At 33.9% G+C, this 11255-nt stretch overlaps 3 protein-coding genes across 4 annotated transcripts; 1 reads left to right on the forward strand and 2 right to left on the reverse strand.

Annotated features, from left to right (window-relative positions):
• Positions 1 to 3945: 3945 nt before the first annotated feature.
• Positions 3946 to 5777, forward strand: LOC110792062 (protein FAR1-RELATED SEQUENCE 5-like). The gene is made up of 2 exons (XM_021996861.2): positions 3946 to 4470; positions 4560 to 5777. Exons 1-2 carry the CDS (start codon positions 3946 to 3948, stop codon positions 5775 to 5777), a joined length of 1743 nt encoding a protein of 580 aa, XP_021852553.2.
• A 365-nt stretch (positions 5778 to 6142) lies between these two features.
• LOC110792070 (uncharacterized) lies at positions 6143 to 8095 on the reverse strand. The gene is made up of 6 exons (XM_056830298.1): positions 7955 to 8095; positions 7589 to 7764; positions 7350 to 7484; positions 7105 to 7242; positions 6820 to 7011; positions 6143 to 6733 (listed from the first exon to the last, which is right to left on the reverse strand). Exons 2-6 carry the CDS (start codon positions 7661 to 7663, stop codon positions 6446 to 6448), a joined length of 828 nt encoding a protein of 275 aa, XP_056686276.1. The 5' UTR covers positions 7664 to 7764; positions 7955 to 8095; the 3' UTR covers positions 6143 to 6445.
• On the reverse strand, positions 7822 to 11215 carry LOC130459091 (uncharacterized). Of its 2 annotated transcripts, none has more exons than XM_056830296.1 (4): positions 11035 to 11215; positions 10135 to 10225; positions 8596 to 9704; positions 7822 to 8314 (listed from the first exon to the last, which is right to left on the reverse strand). In XM_056830296.1, the coding sequence occupies exons 1-3, from the start codon at positions 11084 to 11086 to the stop codon at positions 8648 to 8650; spliced, it is 1200 nt and encodes a 399-aa protein (XP_056686274.1). In that variant the 5' UTR covers positions 11087 to 11215; the 3' UTR covers positions 7822 to 8314; positions 8596 to 8647. The 2 variants fall into 2 exon arrangements, with proteins under 2 accessions (XP_056686274.1, XP_056686275.1); XM_056830297.1 differs by having other exon boundaries at positions 8596 to 9695; positions 11035 to 11214.
• Positions 11216 to 11255: the final 40 nt, after the last annotated feature.

An 11255-nucleotide genomic window follows, 5' to 3' on the forward strand; every position in this document is an offset into this window, starting at 1 on the left:
TATTTCATTCGATAACTACTGGTTATCTTCCCAAAGTGATCACTGGAATTATAAAATACTATAATTTGGACATATTGTGATGTGATATAATGACACAAACTGGTGTCTCATTTGTAATGGCAAGACAATTTAACAAAACTTATGGAGAGATAGCGTATACTCTTCTTGAGTATGCATTGTAATTTTGGTACATAGCAATTTCAATAAACATGCTCACCATTGTTCATCTTCAGGATGATACTTTATATAATATCATAAACTCATACTTTTGTTCATAATTTATGAATAAAAACCTGTACCACATTAACCATCCATGTATCATTTTAATCCATATACCAATATTTTGTAAAGTTAAAAGCTATCTTCCCCTGATTTTTGCATGTATTCCATTCTTAACTATTGTGGGAGCAATTTTGCCTACCCACAAAACGTATCTCTTCATAATCTATTATCATTGATAACCAGTTATTAGAGTTTAATAACCAGTTATTTCCTTCAGGAGTGGTGATCAAGAAATCAACCATGATAAAATGGTTGTCCAAAATCAATTTCTCCAAAATTATAAACCACCCAAAATAATACAATGTCTAAATTATATAAAAACATAAATCACAATACAACCATAAGATTCACAACATAAAACACAATTAGCGTAGGTAAACTATTATTTGTCCTATATTGTCATGAAAGTATGACTAGAGAAATTTTGATCAACATTAATGATTACAACTACTTATGACCTCCAGAAGAAGGTTTATATATGTCGAATATTTAAGGATACGTTTTGTAATATTATGTACAAGAAAATATATTTATTTCAGGTATTATTGTCAAAAGTCTGGTGATATAAATACTCACTTAGTGCATACAAGTGAACGTTTGAAAATTCAACTCAAATTGTGGAGAATCAACTTCCAAGGAGCTTCATGTTGCTACATTTGAAAGTTATCAACGGTATTAGCTTCATTGAACTAGAAGATCTCAAGTGATGTATTCATCAGGGGGAGAAAATACGCGTTGCACTCTTTTTCCCTTAACCATAGTTTTGTCCCATTGGGTTTTCCTGGTAAGGTTTTTAACGAGGCAACATCCCAAGCGTATTATGATGAATGTTGTACTCTTTTTTCCTTCACTAAGTTTTTATCCCACATGGTTTTCTTAGAAAGGTTTTTAATGAAGCATCATCTCATGTACATGTTAGTGTCATTGTATTATTTTAGATAATGGACATCCAAGGGGGAGTGTTATAAATGTATTGTATTGTGGATGCCCATTATACCTCTGACATCCTTATCCTATATAATGCATGTATATGTACATATTATATTGATGGAAATAAGATAATAACCGCATGTTTCTCTCTTCCTCTCTCTCCCTTTCTCCCTAATTTTATAACAATTAGAGCCTTGTCATGATTAAATTGTAGATAATATGATAAAGATAAATTTCAACAAAAATTTATCCTACTTCTCTTATACTTTTTTATATATATACATATAACCTTTAAGTTCCTTTTTCAATTGACCCACGCTCACCAAGCACATATACGTAGTATACGACTTACATACGCTCAAAGTTTATTCATACCTCTTCTGTAGTATTCTTTAAATTCGATGGTGGAGTACTACACTTGCATACAAGAAAAAGTGAAGCACAAACTTTAATTCAATAAGGACGATTGTTGTAACATATTAAACCCATTCAGAATGCAAGGAGTGGTGATAATGGCGGGTCGGTTGAGTTTAGTCACCCCTGTTTTGTAATATATGGATGCCCGAGGCTTATATAGATGATACCAGACTAATGGAGCCAGTGTTATGTCATGGAACGAAGGATGTTAGTTTATAATTTATGCAAAATGAAGCTCGGTTAGTTTTTGTGCTCTTCCATACAATTATTGTCCAAGAGAGAGAGAGTGTATGCCTATTTGCGCGAAAATACGTGAAACATATTTTGGAAAAACATACCAAAACAACGAAAAGGTGAAACAGATCCATAACTTGGTAGTTGGTACTCCATAATAATTTGTGGGTTTCAACGAAGTGAAGATGTGAGAAATCTAAGATTACAAAGTTTTTAAGAGTCCAAAAAACATACATGGGTAACTTTTTTATTAGATGACGTATTTTTCTAGGTAGATGTTATTAGATTTTTTTTAAGCAAGCCCATTGTAGTTATTGATAATCAATGGTGATTGTAATTTCAATTATCTTAATAATAAGGATTTCATTCACTATTTATTCCCTCTCTTTTGTTATACATTGGAACTTAATCCCGAATAAGTGTCGTTCATAAATTAAGTATAAGCTTTGCCTTTGTGGTCTTCTTTATTTTCTCCATTTATTTGTTTGTTGCCTTCGTCTCAGCTTTCTTTATTGTTACTATTATATAATACATGTTTTTGGACTTTACGTCAAGTATATATTCATAGTAAAAGATAATAACAGAAAAATATACAATTATCCCCTTTAATAAATCCTCTGTCAAATGCAAAATACACTTCGTATTGACAAACCCGTGCATCGCACGGGCTTCAAACCTAGTATAGTACAAACACACAACCAAATAACATTTCTTTGCTCACGTCAGTCACGTGCTTGAATCAAGGGAGCACATGCCCTCTACCTGAAAAATATAGCATTGCTTATATTTTATAAGGTACAATGTATAGTACGATAGAAAAATTCAAGTATAGTTATTTTGTTTTTTTACAAGGTACAACATGTGGTACGAATTACAAAGTACTCCCTTCGTTCCTATTTAAGTGTTCACTTTGGACATTTACGCGGTTTTTAATAAAACTGAACTGTGTGTAAAAGATAATGATTTGGAGTGTTTTTTTTGGGAAATGAAAAAGTAAATAATTGTTTAATGTTCAAAGTACAAATAAAAAGGATGTGGGGATTGAAAAGGGAAAATGTTTGGTTGACCCTAATGGTTGGCAACCCCTAAGATACATAAAACATAAAATAATATATAAGCATAATTAATTGGAGAGAGAAAGTGTTGTATGTAAAGTTTCAATGCATTTGTAACCAATCAAAATTCAATATTGAAAGGGTTATCAACCCTTAGGGTCACTCTATCATTGTCCGTATACAACAGTAGAAGGTTGACATTGAGTTCATCGTCAGTATCATTGAAGGTTGACATTAAGAACTATTTTATAAGTTTGTTGTTAGTATCATATAAGTTTACCAGTAGTAACATATAAGTTCACCAGTAGTAACATATAAGTTCACCATTAGGATCATATAAGATTATAAGGTATGCATTCAGAATAATTTTATAGGTTTGCCATTAGTATCATATAAGTTTACCAGTAGTAACATATAAGTTCACCATTAGGATCATATAAGATTATAAGGTATGCATTCAGAATAATTTTATAGGTTTGCCATTAGTATCATATAAGTTTACCATTTGTTTCATACAAGTTAACCGTCAGTATTGTATACTCCAATCACAGATACAAGAAGCACTGGTTGCAGTGATGTAGATGTCCAGGGATTATTAGTTGGTTTCACCAGAAAAACATTTGAAGAGATTTATGATTTATACAAACAACATGCTTCTGTGATTGGGTTTTCAGTGAGAAAGCACACAACAAGATATCTTACTGGAACATTTAATATAATAGAGAAGAATTATTGTTGTTCTGCTGAAGGCAAAACAAATAGTAGTGAGAAAACAAAAAAAGAAACATCGATAGTTCAAATGGTTGATGAGGAAGATGTTGATAAGAAAAAGTGAAAACCAAGGAAAGTAGCAATCACAAGGATAGAATGTAAAGCATGTATTAGAGTGAAATTGAATGAAGAGGGAAACTTTGAAGTAATACAACATGTCCTTCATCACAACCACGAATTGACAAGGAAGTCGTGGCAATATCTTCATAAATCTCAAAGGGAAATCACAGAAGAAAAGGCATAATATATAGAAGCCATGGGGACCTCAGGCCTTAGACCTATGGAGTTGTTTAGATATATGTGTGTAGAAGCAGGAGGTGAAGATTGTGTAGGTCACACTGCCATAGACCATCTTAATTTTTGTTCAAGACTTAGAATGAAACAAATAGAAGCAGGTGATGCTCAAGCTTTAATTGATATCTTGTATCAAGAACAAGCAAATGATCCTGGTTTCTATTTCAGAGTAAAACTAAATGAAGAAGGAAGGGTTTGCAACCTATTTTGGCGAGATTCTATGATGTTAGAGGATTACAAAATTTATGGAGACATATTAGTGTTTGATACTACCTATAGAACAAACAAGTACAATTTGATTTGTGCTCCTTTTGTGGGTATCAACAACCACTGGAAAAACTGCATGTTTGGTTGTTCTTTCATTGGAAATGAGAAGATCGAATCCTTTGTATGGTTACTTGAGACCTTTAAGAAGTCAATGGGAGGTAACTGCCCAATTACAATTTTTACTGATCAAGATCAAGCTATGGCTAATGCGATCGAAAATGTATTTTGTTGTCCCTTTGTATTGGTATATTTAGGTTTGTGTTTCATGAAGAACAATTACTAAGAACCGAGTACATATGTTGGTTGCAGGTATTCCCTGATACAAGGCACAGATTGTATATATGGCATTTGGAGAAAAATGCAATTTCAAGATTTGGAGCTCTAAAAAAAGACACTAAATTTAAGCATGTATTCAACAAGTGCTTGAAAGGGTGTGTTACAGAAATTGAATTTGAGGCAAGGTGGCAGTCAATGATAGAAACATATGGGCTGCAAGAGCATTCTTGGTTCAACAGAATTTATGATCTGAAAGATAAGTGGTGTCCAGCACTGAGTAAAGATTTTTTTTCGGCTGGTATACTTTCGTCTCAACGAAGCGAGAGCACGAATCATGCAATAGGATTCAAAGCAAACAAGTCAACCACACTTACTGAGTTCTATAGAATTTTTAGGGCAACAATTCAACGATGGAGAAGTACAGAGAAACAAGATGAGTTCACATGCAGTAGGGCAGTGCCATCTTCGGCATTTCTAATATCCGGTTTACTAAAGCATGCTTTACAAGTATACACTATGTCTCTCTTCAGAGACTTTGAAGAAGAATTTGGATACTCAATGGCAGCAACATCTTCACTAATTTGGAGCAATGAAGAAACTATGATGTTCCAAGTATCTTTGGAAGAGAAGACATGGTCTGCACAACAAGTTTGTTATATGCCTGCAACCAACAAAGTTTGGTGTACTTGCAAAAATTTTGAAGCTTCTCGGTGGTTATGTTATCATTGCATCAGAGTATTGCACAATTTTTCAATTACAAGGATACCAGATGAATATATTACGACAAGATGGACAAAGTATGCAAAATCTGAAGTTTGGGACAGATTGAAAAACCAAGATCAACTACAGCTCGAGTATACACCATGGCGACAAATAATTGCAAGAAAATACTACAACTTAATCTTAAAGAGCCAAGCAAATGAAGAAACAAGGAAACTTATAGATGAGAGTTATAAGACAAACCTGAAACTTATTGAAGAGATGCTTGTTGCTGCAACTCTAAAAGAAGCTGAAGTTGCTGCTCCTTCTGAAGTTGCTGAAAGTACTGAAAGCACTACTATTGAACCTGATTCATCATCAACCTCAACAGGTGTAAGTGTTCCAAGAGTATTGGATCCTAAACGTGTTGTCACGAAAGGAAGAAAAAAGAGAATAAAAGGCGGATTGAAAAGCAAGAGTTCGAAGAAGAGCATAGCGCCTCAAGCAAATTCGGAGTTTGGATCCAAGACACCTAATGCACATCTGTTTTAGTTATACTTAAATAATATCTTTATTCAAACTTTATTATGTTTCTAAAATTTTATGTTTTAATTTTGACATCAAGAACATTCTAAAGACAGTCAAACATGTCAGTCTAATGTATAAGTGTCTTCATGACCCTTTTAAGCTGGAACATAAATATGACCCTAATGTAGCACCAATGTGACCCTTATATAGCACAATGTGATCCTTATATAGCACAATGTTACTCTTTACATTGTAGCATAAATGTAACCCTAGTGTAGCACAAATGTTACCCTTATGTAGCACAATGTTACCCATGTAAAAGATAATACATACAAGGAGTCTCAACAAATTTACAAAAAACCTCCAGGCGCTAATGCCTAGAAAAAACATTCACTTCAAAACATTAATATTAACCTGGACGTGCAAAAATGTGTCATAGTACAAGTAATAGTGGCACAACACCAATAACCCCTTCTAAAAATTTATCCACAAAGTTACAAAACCAAAATATTACGTCATAGGATGAGTTACCTCTATCAGTCATAAATGTCACCCGTTACAAGCATAATAGTGACTAAACCAAAATTATACTAATATTCATACTACACATAGAATTAGAACTGCACATTCATGTACGACATGCACCTTAAGACCTTAGTTTAGTTAGTCATATGTAAAATGTTCAAATATGACTACTCTTTTGAAGGAGTATACTTCTTCTGTTTTTTCACTACTCGTTTTTCCTTAGTTTCCTTCTGCGCATTGGCTACATTAAGTTGCTTAGTTTTTTCATCTCTCTTCCTTTTCTGCTCAGCCAAAGCTAACTTCCTCTTTCCTTCAACCATCTTCACAAAATCAGAATTTCTGTTGTTCTTGTTGAACTTGATTACTTCATCTACAACATCAGACCTCGACGCATTCATGTCAGACATAACAAGTGTGGCACAAATCTTAGCTCGAAGAAAACGCCTCCAAGAAACCTTGTAAAAATATAACAATGTTAGGTACAAAATATAGATACAAACCAGAAAAATAAACTCGAAGAAAAAGTAAGTTGAGCATTAACTGTCATCAAATCATCGTATTGAAACTGTTCACCACCATACAACTCCATTTCATAGATAACGAACACACCACTATCAATATTATCAGGCTTCTTCTTGCTCCACTGAAGATTTTGAACTTGAAACTTGTAAAAACGTATTTTTTCAGCTTTAGGATAATTTCCTTTTTTAAGAAAATCATCCATTTGATCTGCCTGTACAAATGTGTTTATAAATGTGCATATTAGAAAATATGTGAACAGGAAAAAATGAAAAAGATAAAAGACAAAAAAGGAAAGAATAAATACCACATGAAAGGACAACTTCTCAAAATACTCAAGTGTCTCAGTAGGCCAAATGATATTATCAAGGTAATGTATTTTCTCGTTCAAATGATCAATAACAAACATGAGATAGTGATCCTCAATCAAAAGAGGGACAAAAATCTGTAGACAAAAAAAAAACTATAAGCCTTGGTTCATTTTTTCTGCATTCTACATCTAAAAGAAAGTTGAATGGTAAAAAGAAAAGGTAGTAGAATTTCAGAAGATACCATTTCAGCTCCCAGAACATCACAACCAGAATTTTCGTAATAAGCCCAACGTTCGCAACACGTCTGCAAGTTCTCCACGGCTGCAGAATTATCACTTTCACTTTCCTCTTTGTCCATAACTTCTACCAAAGAAAACTAGAAGAAAAACACAAGTAAATGGTTAATTATAAACAATAATAACACACACAGGAAAAAAAATATCACAAATCATGATAATAACGTCAAGAAATGATACTTACACTTGATTTTACACTAAAAAAAAAATCTTGTAATGCCAACATTAGCCTTTTGCAACTCGTTAAGATACATGGCATAACAATCAACAATGCACCATAATATCTTCCTTGGTGAAATAAGAGAAAGCATATCTTCTCTTTCAACAATGTAATTCAAGCCAAACGTCACCAGGTTCTCACTAAGCATTAAAAACATAAGATTAGATAACAGTTCACTCATCCACAAAGAAAAAAACACATCAAAAATTGAAGTAAAGAAAACATTTTGTTCATCATGTCGTCGTCCAGCAAACAATAGTCAACAACTTCGAGTTGTAACCGTAGCATGCTTACCATAAGACGAGCATTGGTCCTCATAAAAAGACTCACATATAAAACTTTACATTCGGAAGGGCTACAATCCAAAGAACAATCGGCTCGGCAGACATGATTACTAGAAATGCCTGCATCTGCTTTTCTAGATTGACCAGCAGGCTTAAATTGATAACCTTCACTCGCCGTCTTCATTTTTAAACACTCATCAACAATACCATCAATTAACTTATGGTATGCTGGATCAGAGAGAAGTTGTTGTGTTTGAGACACAATGACAGAATCAGAAGCCAACGAAACACCCTCGCCAAATCAAATATTAGACACCAACTCATTCAACTTCCTAAAACCCTCAGCATGCACAGTAGAAAAAATTTCCATGTTCCTTTTCAAGAGGAGGAATGACTCATGAACATCCTACATATAAAAAAAAATTTAACACAAATAAAAAATGAAATAAAGTTAATAAAGCAAAACAAAAATAAAACTTATATTTAAGTTTACAACTTAAGTTCCCCATTAGTATCATATAAGTTTACCATATGTATCATGTAAGTTCAACAATGTATCGTATAAGTTTACCATATGTATCATATAAGTTAGACATGTACAGGATGGTCCAGGGATCATAAGTTGGTTTAACCAGAAAAATAAAAATTAAATACACTTAATAAAAGCTAAACAAAAATATAACTTACATCAATCGCAATATCTTTTATCTCAGAATCAGTTAGAATTCCTTCTGGAACCTCAAAACGAACGAACCTTCCTATACCAGCATCTCCATGGGCTCCAACACTCACATTGAAAGCACCACCACCATTGGGGAATGGGGATACCAGATTCCAACACACGAGCTGTAGGGTTAGGTGATGGTCCACCAGTTGCAATATCGGTTTCTCCCTCGTCAGCATTATTAGATGGTGGTCCATCATTGGCTTCATCTTCATCACATGTTTCAACTTGAGCTTCTTGATTTAGGTGCAACATATCAGACACCGGATAAGTCACCTTATCCAAGAGACCTTTACCAAACCCACCCGCTTTCAACTCAAGTGAAATTCTCTCTTTCACTTTCAAATCTGTCCAGTGTTGGATCAAAGGAAGACCGGAATTCTCTACATGACCTTGAAATTTCAAACGATGGAAATACAAAATCTGCAACAACAACAAACATCCAGAGACATGCTTTTGCGTAGTCATCTTCTTATATTCAACAACAACCTTTTTCAACCTTTTCAGCACGTAAGAACACCAGTCATATTTCCTAATTCGATTAACATCTTCAACGGCCTTAAGCAATTTCAAATTGACGGTCCTATTCGAAGTTGGAACAAGAAGACTACTCAATGCATGAATCACAAAACACCTTTTAAATTCATCACCTCCATCTGCCAATTGTTTCATCCTAGCTTCTAGTTTACACAGAGAAATTCCTTGATTATCAGGAACATCAAATCTCCTCCTCCATTCAGCCTTAAGAGCTTCATCTTCTTGTGGACACAAACGATTAACCTTCAATTCAGGTATTTCAACTCCCCCACCCATAGGCAAACAAAAGACATCATGCACATCAAACTTAGTGACCACAAATTCTTTCCCTTTAGAAATAGAAAACATACAACTGACCCCATTAAAACTGTTGACTAGCCAAGGAAGTATGCTCCTGACCATACGCTTCATTTGTAAACCCAAGAGTCCCCCAAATCCAACCTCAACAACATCTAGCTGCTGCAACTGAGTAAGACCACTAACAACCTTTTCCAGAGTGCAAGGTCTACAGCGGGTGACAATAGGCCTGACAACACTGACAAAACATAACATTAACAAAAGATGAGAACATAGGAAAACATGCCTAAAGAAACTAAGGTCACTGTGTTTTCCCTAATGTCCCATTCCAGATCGCAATTACACCACTAAATGCATGAATTGCAAACACCTTTTAAATTAGGTAACATATATCATCCAGAACGGTAACCCGTATAATAAACAAGGAGAACTTATCACAAAAAATAACAATGTTACGTAATTGAAAGTAATTCATTATAAACAAGGTCACTTATAATTTCAATAAACTAACCTAATAATATATATATATATATATATATAAGGGTAACAAAAAGACTAGAGGCATCTCATTGAGATTAATTCATTCAAAAAAACAAGGTAACTTGTGACTACAACTAAGAAAACTAATATATTAGTAAGGGTAACAAAAGACTAAAACAGAGACATACGATGATGGGGATTTAACATCAGCAGAAAGATTTGAAGCCCTCTTCCTCTTCTTTTTTTCCCGATCATCTCTAGAATCTTCATCATCTTGAGCTAAAATTGTGAAACACATATGCACCAAATTATGAGATATGTAGGAGACAATAGCTCAAGTATAATGTACCATACTTAATGCAAAAAATATCTTAGAAACCACATGCAAATCGTATAATACTAAATAGAAAGGTTTGGGACAATTAGTTTTCATGGCAACAACCTGTATAGGAGAAATAATCATACCAAAAACTTAGAAGCCCCATAAAAATCATATAATTGGACCACTTGAACTAACATAAATTATATTAGTGATCAAAGGTACAACATAAAGAAACCACAAAATTTGGTTGAGTGGCAGGGTTGAACATAAAATTAGTACCAACCATTGAATCAATGGCTGTTTTGGCTTACGGCATTCTTGTTTTTATTTGTTAGGCAGCGAGCACGAAAGACCAAGCACATTTTAATTTATATTAAAAACTTAGAGATTATCATAAAAACAAGTACGATGTAATCACAAATGGCCACCGGAATGGTCCTAACCGTTGCTCCATATAAGTACCTATGAACCATAATCTGCAAGATATTCTAACCTATACACACCTAATTTCTGATCCCTAATTGTTTAATTTAGTTAACTTGAATCAAATTGTAGTACTAGCTAGTGTCAAATCACACCAAAACTCAAAGCAAAAACCCTAGAAATCAACAATTAAGAACAAAAGTCGACAGCAATTGCATAATTAACTTGCAAAAACCTAAAAATTAACAAATCACAACAACAATGTCGACCTCCATTATATAACCCTAGAGAAACCCTAAAAATCGCAAAAATATCCGAAAAAAATCGAAAATATCGAAGTTACCTCCAGCAGATTTGTGAAGAGTTTTAGCTCGCTTGTTCTTCGATCTCGCCATGTCTAAAGAATTGAAGATTCAGCAAAGAAAAAAAAACTGAAAGAACAGAGGAGAGAGAAAAAGAGAGCAACAGAGGATAGAGAGGACAGAGGAGAGAGAAAGGGCTTTTGAAAAAATGAGTAAGGAAAGTTTGCCAGGAAAGAAAGGAAATAGCTCCACACGTGTGAGC

Source organism: Spinacia oleracea, chromosome 5 (assembly GCF_020520425.1).
Source record: "Spinacia oleracea cultivar Varoflay chromosome 5, BTI_SOV_V1, whole genome shotgun sequence".
NCBI classification, from domain to species: Eukaryota; Viridiplantae; Streptophyta; class Magnoliopsida; order Caryophyllales; family Amaranthaceae; genus Spinacia; species Spinacia oleracea.

Excerpts from the sequence above, each read along its gene's own strand:
- LOC110792062 (XM_021996861.2), top strand. The coding sequence starts at position 3,946 with ATGGGGACCTCAGGCCTTAGACCTATGGAGTTGTTTAGATATATGTGT. Across the intron at positions 4,471-4,559 it reads TGGCTAATGCGATCGAAAAT|GTATTCCCTGATACAAGGCA; the intron begins GTATTTTGTTGT and ends TGTTGGTTGCAG.
- LOC110792070 (XM_056830298.1), bottom strand. The coding sequence starts at position 7,663 with ATGCCATGTATCTTAACGAGTTGCAAAAGGCTAATGTTGGCATTACAA. Across the intron at positions 7,243-7,349 it reads ATGTTCTGGGAGCTGAAATG|ATTTTTGTCCCTCTTTTGAT; the intron begins GTATCTTCTGAA and ends TTTTGTCTACAG. Across the intron at positions 6,734-6,819 it reads AATACGATGATTTGATGACA|GTTTCTTGGAGGCGTTTTCT; the intron begins GTTAATGCTCAA and ends TATTTTTACAAG.
- LOC130459091 (XM_056830296.1), bottom strand. The coding sequence starts at position 11,086 with ATGGCGAGATCGAAGAACAAGCGAGCTAAAACTCTTCACAAATCTGCT. Across the intron at positions 10,226-11,034 it reads TCTTCACAAATCTGCTGGAG|CTCAAGATGATGAAGATTCT; the intron begins GTAACTTCGATA and ends TCACAATTTTAG. Across the intron at positions 9,705-10,134 it reads GATGTTAAATCCCCATCATC|TGTTGTCAGGCCTATTGTCA; the intron begins GTATGTCTCTGT and ends ATGTTTTGTCAG.